At 46.5% G+C, this 13,800-nt stretch overlaps 1 protein-coding gene across 1 annotated transcript in view; it reads right to left on the reverse strand.

Annotated features, from left to right (window-relative positions):
• Positions 1–1,392: 1,392 nt before the first annotated feature.
• The window catches only part of BRINP1 (BMP/retinoic acid inducible neural specific 1), a 173,030-nt gene continuing 160,622 nt past the window's right edge, over positions 1,393–13,800 (reverse strand). Inside the window, exon 8 of the mRNA XM_036915504.2 lies at positions 1,393–2,961. Coding sequence (XP_036771399.1) covers positions 1,821–2,961 — 1,141 coding nt within the window. The 3' untranslated portion in view covers positions 1,393–1,820. The remainder of the gene's footprint in view (positions 2,962–13,800) is intronic.

The raw sequence follows: 13,800 nt of genomic DNA on the forward strand, positions 1-13,800 counted from the left end.
ATTTACCACTATGGAAAAAAGAAAAGATTCCTTTCTCCAAAACACACAAATAAACTAGGAATTCTTTACCTCTTGTGCACTGACACCCTCTCCTCCTTTCATCTTAAAATAAATTATACTGGGGATGGTATCTCTTTGAGTCATATTATCACAGACTCTGGTAACCCCTAAGATAGGTCTTTGTATTACATCTAGGATAGCATTAACGAGAAAGAGAAAAGCACATACCAGAACTGGAACCTTTGGATGGGAGGTTTGCAAAAGCTGGGCAAGGTATGGAAGAAATAGCTAATAATTAGACTTTTTTTACAACACCAGCTTAGAATGAGCACTATTGCTCCCCTTCAATTAAAGAGGAATTCAAGGACTACGGAAGATAGAGCTAATGAGCTCCCTGTCCCTGGCATGGTGCAGTCAATGAACAACGGTGATCTCCCTAGGATGGTAATGAGGAGATTTGCATTGGGCAGAAGTTTAGACCTGAGGCTTTCTATTTTCTCTTCCAATCCTAAAACTTACAATAGTGTTTCTCTGCCAATACAGAAAAGATCTGGATGCCCAGAAGCACCTCTAGCAAAGTACCCCCTTAGCAAAAAGATAAACATGGAGTTCCTGGAGACAAAGAGAAGATATGTACCCTCTACAGGAGTGCTTTGAAATGAATGTTCTCTCTTGAGTCTCTCCTTTCAATGTAATCCCCCAAGTCCCACACAGGCTTCTCAGCTTTCACAGTTGCTGAAGAAATGGCGTGTTAGTTCATTTGTGTGTATTTGGAGTTAATCAAATGATCTTTTTTTTTTTTAACATATTTACTTGGGGAAGTCTGCCTGGCAATATTAGAGCCTGCCCTGTTTCATTTTGTTTTGGTTATTTTTATTCAAACTCAAATTTACTATGCTAGGCATTTCTAAGAAATCTGATACTATTTCTGTTTGGAGAAAGTAGGACTTCTTGATTAGGAGAGTGAAAGCTATCAGAACAATCTGAGACTGACTGAAAAAATACTTTGTCTCTTGGCAGTTTGGCTGGAGGAGAAAACACAAAAGTGACCACTGTGATTTAGCAGGAACAGCACCGTCAAGGGGATCAGAAGGCGGAGTTCAAATCCTCATTCAGGCAGTAGCTCTGTGTGGCCACGGGCATGCCTCTTCTCTCTGACCCTATTTCACAAGCTAAATCAAGGAGTTTGACGGGTGATTCCTAAAGTTCTTCACTATTTCAGCACCCTATGTTACATTTATGCTTCTTTCCCCAATCCCACCTATTGTCCAGCTTTCACTCAGAATGAAAGAAAGCTGTATGGGTAAGACAGCACCATCACAGCATCCCCACCCATGTGTGAGAAGAGACAAAGAACCACAAGGAATGAAGCATAAAGCGGGAAGAAATTATAACCGAAGAAATATCTTCTTTATCTATGTCCATTTCCTCCCACAAGGAAAAATGGCAGTGTCGGTTGTACATTACATATATCTCTCTTTCTTTTTAGTGTTTAATCTTAGCACCTGCACAGCAGAGATCTTTACAATTCATTGCATATGCTCTCCCCTTTTCCCCCCTCAAGACAGCACCTGAGGCCTAAGAAGCCACTCCCTCCAAGCGCCTCAAAAGGCTGAGACCCTTCTTCATGACAGAGTATAGAAATAACAAACATGCCCAACGGTTTTATACAGTTGCTAGAACGTTTCGGTTTCCAACGAACGAAGATTTTCCTTCTTTGAATATTACATTTTACAAATTTTTGTTTGTTTTATTTTGCTTTGCTTTGTTCTGTTATGTTTGTACAACAAAAGAGAAAGTCCATGGCAAGGAGTCCCAGGTTAACAGAGTTTGGCTGTCATCTGGTCCGACTGTTTGAGGATCTCGGTGTTGTAGAGGTCCAAGGCGTGGTTCACCCTGATGATCTCGCTGTTGGTCAGTTTCAGGCGGTGTTTCAGCATACAGGAGAACAAGTCCAGCTGGGGTTTCCCCGGGGCCACAGGAGGGGCCAGACGATTAATTCGGTCCCGAATATCCAACAAGAGGAGCATCACGGATGAAGAGGAATAGAACTGGCCGCCTTGTGTGTAGGACTGGTTGACCTGCTGCACTGCACTTCGAAGGAGGTCCGCGTTGAACCTCAGGCTGTATCCGAACACCTGCACATCCGAGATCTTGATGTAGAACTGCCTCTTGGAGGGGTCGGACAGGTCCACAGGGCCCTGGCCAGTCTCATTACGCAGTAGGGTAGGTAGCCGAGTCCGACTACGTAGGTAGATGTGGACCGTCTCGAAAAACGTTTTCCACCGATTGCCCAGCAAGAGAGTCCAGTTGTAGCACTGGCTGTTTTGGAGACGGATCTTCTCCCAGCGCGGGTAGCCAAATTCCCCAAAGGGCATGTTCCAGCCCTCCGAGTGGCTCCCGCTGAAGGGGTTGACATAGACAAAGAACATGGGGTCCAGGCTGCTGTTACGCATCTGACAGATGCGCATGGACATGCCGATCACCATGTGGATGAAGTCCATGCGGTTCTTGTTGCTCTTGAGAGTGAGGGACATGCGCTTGCGCCACCGGGGATCAAAGAAAGTGTCAAGGCGGATCTCGTTGCTGATGAAGGTGGTGTGGACGTAGAGGCGCGAGTCCATCTTCTGCAACAGGTACTTCAACTCCAGGTCCTGGAAGTCCAGGTCTGTCTCGAAGCTGATGAACTGCTCACTCCGCTCCGAGTCCACGTTCTGTGGTTCGCAGCGACCTCGGTACAGCTTGTAGCCCTTGTTGCAGGAGCCGCAGAGTGAGATGTTGGCCAGGCTGCACATGGCACAGCTGTTGTTCCCGCCTATGATGCAGGGGATGGGGCGCTGGCACAGCGTGGTGCTGCCATGGCACACGCAGCTCCTCTGGCTCTCCAGGAAGGTCCCCCAAAACCCGTTCTCATTGCAGTAAAGAAGCGACTGGACCCGTGCAAGCCACTGCTGAATTGTTCTGGAGGATAGAGGGAAAAATGGAGAAAGTTAACTATGGGTGGACTGTGGTTATCCAACTGATAATACGAAGTGGAGCTGCCCACAGAGTGAAAGGACTGGGAAGAACAGTTATCACAGAAAGAGCACTGCGTATAAATTATAAGAATTATACTGTGATCGCTTGTAATGTCACAGACCAGCTATATGACACTGTGCATTACCCTCCTGATGTTCAGTGTCCTCAACTGTAAAGGGAAGGGGTTTGAGAAAATGTTCTTTGGGGCCCTTCCAACTCCATGATTCCATCATACTTTGGCCCCAGAGAAGTTTGAGCCAGGAAATTCAAGTGTCTAAACTCAAAACACCGCTGCGGAGTTAACAACTGATTTTGTAAAAAATCAGCAATAGAGAATTTAGGGGTCATTTCTTTTACTCTGTGTCAAATGAGTGATCCCCCTTCATAGACTCCCCCCGTGAGGTTATATAACATCCAGCAACTTCCACAAAACCTAATTATATTTTATACTATCTCTAGAGATGACTTAGTGCTTCCGTATGTATGATCTTATATGATCTCCACAGTAGCTTTGACAACATGTAAGAAAGATGTAACTTCCCCATTTTGCCAGAGTACCAAACCGTCAGTTCCGTGAAATTTCTGTGACAACATATATCTCCAGGTGTCCCTTCCCACTGCCCCTCAATGTATAAACTCTACCCAAGCCTGTGCCCAGATTTCAGCCACTATGACGTTGCAATGAAGATAGATATTCCATCAGATAAGCAACAGGAGAACAGTAACAATATGTAAGGCAGTGAGCTTAGCAGCCTCTTGTCCCTCCTTATTGCTGGGCGAGCCACCTCTCGGCTGTCTTCCCTGCTACAAATAATCCCTTATGTGTGTCTAGCACTCTTTGCCCTGCACAGGGCACACTCACTCCCATTTTCTCACTTGAGCCTCACAACGATACCCTGAAAATAGCTTGAGACATGAGGCTCATCAGAGATTGTTTAAAATCCCGACTTCCACACTTAGGAGCTGAGGTGAAGCTCGGCAGTGTTCTTCACCTTCCCGATCATCCCTCCACACAGGGCTGTTGCGAGGATTATGTGAATTTTTATGTGAAGGTTTAGCCCCAAACTTGGTAGGTATTAAGGGCTCGATAAAAGTTACTTCTTGTTATTCTTGCAAAGGGAGCCTCAGCTCCATTTTATAGACACGGCAAGAGAAGCTCAGAGGAGGAACGATGGACTCAAAGGTTGTACAGTGAGTGAATAGGGAAGTCTCCTGGCTCACAGCTCTGGCTTTTCTCATTGTGTGTCAAGCAAGAGTCAAGAAAGCCTTTCTTAGGGCTGTCATACACTGGAATATATTGATGGTGGCAGTGGTTACTGATCCCCATTCTGGGAAGCTGGAGGCAGAAGCCCTTTTGCACCGTACAGGCAATGTTGCAACCCATCTGTTCTATCCCCTCCACTGCTGAACCACTCTCGCCAGGCCCAGGAACCATGAGGTGGGCAGGAGAGCTTCCTGTCGAAAGCATGTGCATTGGCCCCAGCAGCACTGAATTCAAAGCTCAGTTCTGGAACCAGGAACAAGTCACACTGTCTCAAGCCTCAGTATCCATATCTAAAATGAGACTAATAAAGCCCATCCCATATGGTGGGTGAGAGGATTGAGTGAGATCATATATTTTAAAGCATTTAGCACAGAGCCTGGCATAGACCGAAGGTAATAATAATAATAAGTACTCTTATTCCAGAGAATAAGCTATCCAGTCCTTTGAAGGTATTGAGACACTCTCGGGATTTCATTATCTCTCTGGACTTGGAGGGAAACCATTTCGTTATGTGAGACATTTGAAAATGGATACTGCTGAAACAGCTTCCCAGAATGCTTTGCTTTAAATGAGTTGCTTATCAGCTGAGAGAAAATGGGGGAGTAATTAGTGTGCTCCTCCAAACTGCTCTGCCTTTAAAATCCGCTCCTGGCAATAAAACCTCTCTCACAACACTGCGTTGAAACCCCTGGTTTCCTTGTCAGTCTCCCCTCCAAAGCTCTGAGGCTTGAAAGGGGCGATCCCTCCTTCCCTGAACACCTAGCCCAGCACCTGCCCTATTAATGTTTGCTGAATGAATGAATGAGGGAATGAATGAATGAACAAAGTTAATGTTTTCCCTCTCACTTTTCATTTAAAAAAAAAGAAAAGCAACTTCTCTTCCCACTCTGGACTGCAGCATTAGTGTTTGATATCATCCACCCACACAGAAACAGACCTCCCCAGTCTGCTCGGCGAGACCAACCCTATTACAGCCTGGAGAACAGCAGCAGGCCCAGCCTTCAGGAAACGGAGCTGGAATAGTAATGAGCTAGGCAGCTCCCACCTCCCGAAGCAGAACATTGACTGAATATTCGCTATGAGTCATCCGATATTTTTGTGAGCTGCAGGGACCCACCACACGTCCCTGATTGTGTGGTTCCATCTGATGAGGGCATTATTTCAAAATGCCTCTTTCAAATGGCCCACACTTGCCCCTGTCACTCCCTCTCCAAGTGACAGGACAGTACCCCATTTAGAGCTCCTCTGTTCCCATCTGCGAGGCATTCTATAACCCCGCAGAGCGCCCCCTTTCTCGTGTCTCATCATTGGGACCCTTTGTCAGGACGGTAGCCCCCACTCCTTGAATCAATGCCTCATTGTGGATGAACTCTCAGAATCCTCCGTGGGGGAAAGAGAAAGATGAAAGTTCGTGGTGATGGTGCAATAAGCAAAGGGACTCGTGGCAAATTAGGATTCCAGCCCTGTCGAGCGGGAGGGACTGGGGACAGAGGCCCTCTGAGGCGCATTAGCGAGCTGCATGGCACCTGCATCTCCTGACCTCGGAATAATCATGAGGTTGTGGGCTGTATCAAAGAAGGCATTAATGATACAGTGAGAGGAGAGGGAGGTGGCGGCAGGGAGGTGGGACGCAGGGAGCGCGAGGCCCAGGGAAAGAGGAGAGAGAAAATGGAGGAGCAAGGGAGAGCATGGGGAAGGCTGGTAAGACGGGAGCGATGGCCTGACCTAGATGAGCAGACAGATCAGTGCAGAAGGAACCACCTGGAGAAGCAGAATGGGACGGGACGAAATTAGAGGGGATAAGGCAGGAAGGAAGAACTCAGCCAAGCCTGCATTTGCTGTGACTCGCAGATCCAAGGAGCGTGGTTTCTGGATTGGCCATCTGAGGGCAAAGCTAGCCTTTAATGAAGAGGCAGGGACTGGGGTGTCAGGGGGAGCAGCGTTACGAGTGAGCCTTCATTCCCAAGGTCAGTGGACCCTCCTCTGCTTTTTAACACTTCCTTTTGAGGAGAAGGGCAAAACCAGAAAAACAAGTCTTTTCATTCCAGTTTTGTATTTGTTCTTAACAGAAGCAACTTCCAATAGTGAAGAATCCCCATAAGTCAGATTTATCTCCTGCACCTTCTCCATGGCCAGCGAGAGCTCTGGTTAATAATCACTGATATTCAGAACCCCTGCAATGCCTGACTGTAGGCAGCACCCTAAACCGGCCAAGGGCATCAGTGCTTTACGGCTATTGAGCGCTCCCTGTGTACCCGGCATCGTGCTAGAGGCCCTCCCCGCGCAGCTTGCATCATAGATGGAGACACTGAGGCCCCAAGGAACGAGACAGCTTGTCCGAGATCACCAAGCTCCACCGCATCACACACCAGGCTCTCTAACTCCAGCATTGGCGCCCTTGCTGCTATGTCCCATAATGTCAAATTAGAACAATGAAGCAAGCAAGAAAGAAGCAGGATACAAGAGAAATAAATTGGAAATAATGGAAAAATACTGAAAGTTTGAGCATGTGAAGGGTCTATTATCACATTCCTTGCATCCTCTGGACCTGCCAGGATCCCTCTCCTCCATTCACAGATAATTGGAGCTCACCGACCAGGGCTCAGCAAGAGGTTGGGGACCAGGGTAGGAGGGACCGTGATCTATAAATACCATTTCCCAGGCTAGCGGGTGACAGCCTGTCTCAACCCTGGCAACAGAGGAGTGGCTTAAGGGGCTGGCTCCAGAAGGGAGGGTCCCACAAAGGACCAACACAGCACTCCTGCAAGGCAGTCTGTGTGCGCCACTCAGGACCAAGTTTTAAAATGCCTTTCTTGGTCCCTGGGGATCCAGAGCATCTTCTGTTTGCAACCATCCAAATCAGCATATTTCTGTGGGATGAGGTTTCAATTTATTCTGATGGGGGGCTGAGAGGAGGGAGGGAAGGGGGAGGAAGGAGGGCAGGAGGCTACATGTTTATTTCTAAAGCTGGAAAGCCCTGGAGCCCGACTGGTAAGGTCGGCATGAACCAGGCTGGACCGCAGGAGTAGAGACCCTGCAAGCATCTCCCTCAGGCTTAGACCTGAACGTTGACACATGGTCGCTCAGGCGGAGGACCAATGTTTCTTGAGTCCTTGTATATCACGGCAGTTATCCCTTTAGGCTCACATCAACTCGATGAGCTAGAAGAACTCCTTTGTGATTTCCATTCTACTGAGACGGTGTTGAAGGCAAGGGAGGGACTGTGACTTTGCCATGGTCCCACAGCATGGACGAAGCAGACCAGAACTCAGGATTTCTGGATGCAAACACAGTGTTCCCTCCATTCTCTGCTGTACTTCCCCTACCTTCTAAAACCCAGGCTGGAAGACAGGCTGGGCCCTGGGCCATGGGGGCACCCCCACCGCTCCCCTGCAGGCTCTGCCGTTGCCTCTTCCAGGATTTTCTGGCGACTTGACAGGTCTCCCAGTGACACAGCTGGAGTTGCTCATCATGTGGAGGGCAGATGCTGTGCCACCCAGGGCTCCCCATCAGTGCCTTCAAAGGCACATATCTCCCGTTCAGAACCACCCGGGTGGGGGGCCCTGGCTGGAATTCCTAATTCAAGCAACCTCCCTGCTGATTTTAATTGGAGGTTTTGCCCAAGACAGGAATGCAGTGCTGGGCCAGTGGCATTTTAGGGAAGATCATACAGATCAAGTGCCAAGGAGAGCGGGGGGAAACCAGATCTAGGCTGAAACAGAAAACTATAATCTATATCTCCCATTTGCCTACCAGGGGTGTTTATTTAAAAGTGGAGAGGAAATGAAAAAAGAAGAAGAAATTGGAGTTCTGAAATATTTTTTTATTATGCCCTGTGCTGCTTCCTTGGCATTTTTTTTGACATTATAATGGTATCTGAGTGATTCTGTGAGACTCCGTGAAAGGTGCACCCTGTAGACCACAGACCGGGAAGACAAGCAGTAGTTTTAGGTTTCTGATGATGAACTGTGTCTGGCTGTGCTGTGTATGACTCTGCATGAGCGTGTGTGTGCACACATGTGTATGTGCATGTTACAGGGCAGTGCTGATTCCAGGCGAATACATCCGTGGTGTCAGAACGCTCGGGGCTCGGCAGGAAGAAGCCTTGGTGCTTGGATGTGCTTGTATGAATGATAACTGGCTGTCAGACCCACTCTGTGTTAATCATTTTCCCAGAGAAATATTTAGCTTTTGATCACTGCCCTCTTTGAGTTTCTCTCATTGTCTTAATAACTTACTATTTTCCCTTCTCTCAGTTCTTCACATGACGTCAGAGCCTCATTGAACAGCTTACAACAATAAGGAAAGACCAAAAAAACCAAAACCCTTCTGCGGCCCCTTGCGATGATGAAGGTGTCTAGTTTGGAATTGTGCGGTGAAGGCAGTAGGTCTTTGCAGAGGGAAGAGGTAGAGGGTAGGAGGAGGAATGGGGAGAGCAGGAATGCAAAAATCCATGGGAGCCTTTGAAATTAAGTTGTCAGGAGCTTAATTGGGGAGGATTATGAAACAATTTTTGCAATTACCCAATTCTGTGTGTGGAAGGAGGTGACAGGCAACATCAGCTGCATATTCAAATTCAGTATTTTGCTCTGGGGCATGGATGTGCTAGAGGCAAGTGAAAGAAGGATCCAGAAGCCTCCTTTCAGCTGACACATAAGCTAAGAAAAGCAGTGGGAAGCTCCCAGGTTGGGGGCTGCATGAATGCTTCATTCCTCCACTGCAGTTGTCAGGCAGGAAAATGAGACTCAGACCAAAAGGCTAGGAAGTCAGAAGGGGCTAATCAGGTCAAGTGGACATAACCCTGAAGTACAATGGTCATCTAGATCAATGATCTGGCCAGGGAGGTGGGGTGAGCAGAGGTGTGGGAGTCAATTACACACTGGACCCTGCTCTACCACTACTTGGCCTCGGATATTTGACCTTGCTGTTTGACCTTGGATAAGTAATACACTTCACTTCTTTGATCCTCAGCTTCCTCATCTGTCAAATGGACCCAGTCATGCCTACCTTACACTTCCTCTTCAGAGCTGGAGTCAGATACTCAAAGTTCCTGGGAGGTTTGCAGCGAAGGGAAGTCACGACTGACCATTAACCATTATTGTTACTGATGGCAAAAAATAACTGTTTTGTAAATGTTTCAGGTAAAAATACTCTCTTCAGTTACTAGAACAGCCCAGTTGATTATAGCTTAATAGCCTAGTCTCACTGGTTACTCACCATCTCCAGAACGCTGCCACTGTGATGCTTGAAGAACGAGCTAGCTGTGGGCTTTAGAGTCAGAAAAGACCGGGTATTGAATCATAGCGCTGCTGCTCATTATTTAACCTTGACCTAATTGCTTGTCCTTTCTAAGCTCCAGTTTTTGCAACTACAGAATGGAGCGATATTACAGTCCTTTAGAGTAGCAGGTAAGATGATGTGTGTAAGTATGTGCACACTACCTCTCATGAAAAGCAACTACTGTGGTGTTCCTCTTGAACTCAGATACAAAATGGTCCCTGCAAAATAAGGAATTATAGATTTAAGACTCCAGGGAAGGAATTCAATACCTGTCACTGGGTCAGCTGAATATCGATATTAAAGTAGCAGCACTAAAACCTCTTCTTGACACACAATCTCTTCTGTGCTCCTGAATCATTGACAAGTAGATTACAGATCTAAGTGTGAAAAATAAAATAATAATAATAATAAATACCTATATCAACAAAACATCTTTTAGAGGAAGAACAGGGGAGCATCATTATGATATCAGAGGGGGCAAAGATTCCTTAACACAGCTCAGAGTAAAAGAAAAACATGATTAATAGGGATTTATTAAGATGAAAAGATATTCATCAAAAGATCCCAACCCCAGAGTAAAAAGACAACCCTTAGTTAGAGACTATATTTGCTGTAATGTTAGCCAATCAAAGACTGGATCTGTATCACATACACACCTCTTCTGCTGACTGGATGCTGGGCTCCTCAAAGGCATTTAAGCCACATGAGGTTTGCCACACCTTCCTGGGTCTTTTTAAATCAGAGCTGATGCAACTGCTCACAATTTCTGTTTTCCTGAGAAGGGTCTCCCTACACTGTTTAATAAATGGGATTTCTCCCAGAAAAACAAAAACAAAAAACTACAAAGTGGTAAGAAAAAGTCGGATAACCAACAGGGAAAACAGGTGAATGATATGAACTGGCACTTTGTAACACAGGCTGTTCAAAAGGCCAGTGAGCCCGTGAAACTGCACTTCATCGTCGGGACCAGGTCAGCGCTGTGACTTCGGTCACTAGGGCAGTGCCAGTTAAAGTAGCAACGAGATGCCACTGCAGCAGGATGGCTACAATCAAATTGACAATCAAATTAAAAAAGACAGCAGACACTAAGCATGGGTGAGGTTGTAGAGCAATGAAAGCTCTCCTATGCAACCGGCAGGAGAGAAAACTGGCCCAGCAAGTTTGGAAAATCAGAAGTCTCTATGAAAGTCAGTATACAATATCAAGAGAGGCAAAACAGAGCCACAGTGGGCATAGCAATGAGAAGAGTGATTCCCTGGGAGAAAAGGCTGGTAGTGCCCAGCAGAGGATGCAAGGGGGTTCTTCAGGGCCGACAAACCCAGTGTTTTTATGTGGGTGCTGCCCGTCACATGCATGGATTCATTTTGTGAAAATTCAATCTTGCTATACACTTACAATATTCTCCCTTTCTGTGTGTCTGTACTGTATCAATAAGACACTTCCACAAAACACTGCCCTTTAAGATAATCAGAATACTACTATAAGGCAGCCATACTTTTCCTTTCTATACTTTTAAACTTTTTAAAGCTCTTCTGTTTTATTCTCTATTTTTTATCATCCCAGTTTTTCTGTGGCATGAGTTGGCTAGAGAGGGTATCATGCATCTTCTTTCAATAATATGAAAAACTAGGCTCAGAGAGGAGACAAGACTTACTGAAGGGCCCCAGTGTGTTGTCACATCACTAGGATTATAGCTCAGCCATGTGTGAGTTTGTTCGCTGACTTGGAGGGTGAGTTTGGGGAGGAAAACGGGGAAGTGGCACCGAAGGAAGATAAAGAGCTATCCACAGACATTGTAAGAACTTAGTTCTATTTCTGACTCAGCCCTCTGAGCCTCTCTAGATTCTATTCTGAACAGGAAGCTACTTCTGAGCCCCAGGGAGAAAGAAGAAAAAAAAAAACTAAAACTAAAAACAACAGAAAAAGGTCTGGAGATGCTTATTTTCTTGCCTTACGTCAGCTGAGTGAGTCAATTGCCCTACTTGCTACAAACGCAGAATGACAAGCAGGGAAGGGAATGGAGATGTGCCTAGCAGTGTTGGTTTGAACAAACCTTGCACATCAGGGTGAAGCTCAGCTGCCAGCATGCATCTCGCTGCCCCTCACCCACACTGTACATCCCTGGATTCCCGTGGGGGTCAGCGCCACTGCCTGCCTGTTTTACCCCCCTAAACAGAAAAGAAATGCCAAAGACAAAAGCTTTATTGCCCTGTGGTTGGGAGGGCACTTGTAGGCTTTTGTGACTGACAGCCAGCTGCCCTGAGCTAGCCCGGGGTTATCTGTGGGCTTGTACCTCTTCCTTAATAGGACAGTTTAATACATACTCAGAATAAGTTTTTGTCACCAAATCACCACCCTCTCCCTGCCCCGATCCCCAAACACACACACATACACAAAAAAAATCAGTAGGTTGGGGATTGTCAAAGTAGCAATTTACTCTAAGGGGCACTGTCTGTGGGTTTAGAGTGACAGATTTTCAGAACCGTGCAGCTGAATGATGCTTAGACAAGGCCAGGTCCATGGGAAACAGAGCCCAGAGAGGTTAGATGACTTGCTTGAGGTCACACAAGTAGTCCCTGGAAGCTGAGAACCAGAATCTTCCCCGTGAGGAAAGGCCTCACACCCTGCCACACAAGAACACTGTTCTTTCCCCCAGCCTCTCCCAAAGGACTGACGGCATTTTACCCAGGTGACTGTGCACTGGGGCAAAGGAGACAGTTGCATTTCTCAAGGATTATTGAAAACTGTCTCAGAACGGATACTAATTCCAGGAGGCACAGAATGTCACTATGGTCCAGCGGTCAGAAAGGTGTTCGTGGAGGTCAGGTAATTAGTGGAGTTTTAGCCCAGGTCTGTCTCACAGGGAATCCCACGGCTGTTTCCTATAGTTAGTCCCCCAGTTCCAGAACACATACTTGGAATGACTCCATGATTAGAACACTCTACAACTGGCAGAATGCTCTTCCTTTCCATTTCTGTACCTACAACTATCCATATACCCATGAAATAATAAATATTATGGAACATTCTCTCCCTTTAACCAGCTTCCCAGAAAACAAAACAACAAAACTTGCACCTCAGTTGAAACACATAGCAAGGGGCTTCAACCTTAAATCCTCTAAACAACAATCTTGATTGACAAGCGTTCTAAAGGGCAACTTTGTATTACACAATGTTTCTTCACAAGGTCTCTGAAGAGTGCATTCCCTCTGTACTAAAATGTATTACAGTAAGTGAAAAACACACTATTATGGCAGGTGCCCCCAGATCCTTTGACACTCCTCCCATAGACAAGAGATCTGTGCTCCCTCCCCTTGAATCTGGGCAGATTCCACTGCTTCTTCGACCAGTACAATAAGGCAGAAGTGATGCACACAGTTTATGGACTCAGATCTCAAGACTAGCAGCTCTACCTCCTGTCTCTGGGAAAATCCTCTGTGGATGCTGAGGCCACTGACAAGCCATCTGACCACCCTGCTTCAGTGGTGACATGGGGAGACCCTGGATGGGGGTGGGGGGTGTTTCCCAGCTGAGCCCATCCTTCTGGGTGTCTGCTAAGGCACCTGACATGTGAGGGAAGTTCCAGCCCAAGCTTCTAGATGAATAACCAATGAGTGAGTTCAAGTCAACTCCATGTGGAACAGGAGAATTGCCCAACCAATTCTGACATAAATTCATAAACATAATGTAATGATTGGTGCTTTAAGCCCTTAAGTTGGTCAGTTTGATATATAGCAACAGATATTCAAACTACAATCTACCATGAGCCCCAAAGAGAATGTAGAATATTCCTTTCCCATTCCAACACTATCAAGCTGTGTTACTGTACTAGGCAGAATCCTAAAAAATGCCCCCTCTCCCCCCACAATTCCAGGCTGTAATCCCCAGAACCTGTGACTATGATAAGCTATCAGTGCCATGATTGTGTTCTGTTGTTTGGCACGGTTGACCTAAATATAAGGAGATCATGTAAGCAGGCCTCATCTAATCAGATGTGTCCCTTTAAAAACAAGTTTTCTCTGGCTGTTGGCAGAAAGAGAACCTGAGAAATCCTGAGCATGGGAAGGACCAGCTGCACCTTTGTTCCTTTGAAGATGGAGGGGTTCCATGTGCAAGGGCTGGAGAATAACCTCTAGGAGCTCTGAGCAAAGCCTGTCCAACAAACAGCAGGGGAATGGTGACCTCAGTCCTACAACCACAAGGAACTGAACGAGCTTAGACGTAGGTTCTTCCCCCAA

This window comes from Manis pentadactyla, chromosome 3, assembly GCF_030020395.1.
Source record: "Manis pentadactyla isolate mManPen7 chromosome 3, mManPen7.hap1, whole genome shotgun sequence".
NCBI lineage: Eukaryota > Metazoa > Chordata > Mammalia > Pholidota > Manidae > Manis > Manis pentadactyla.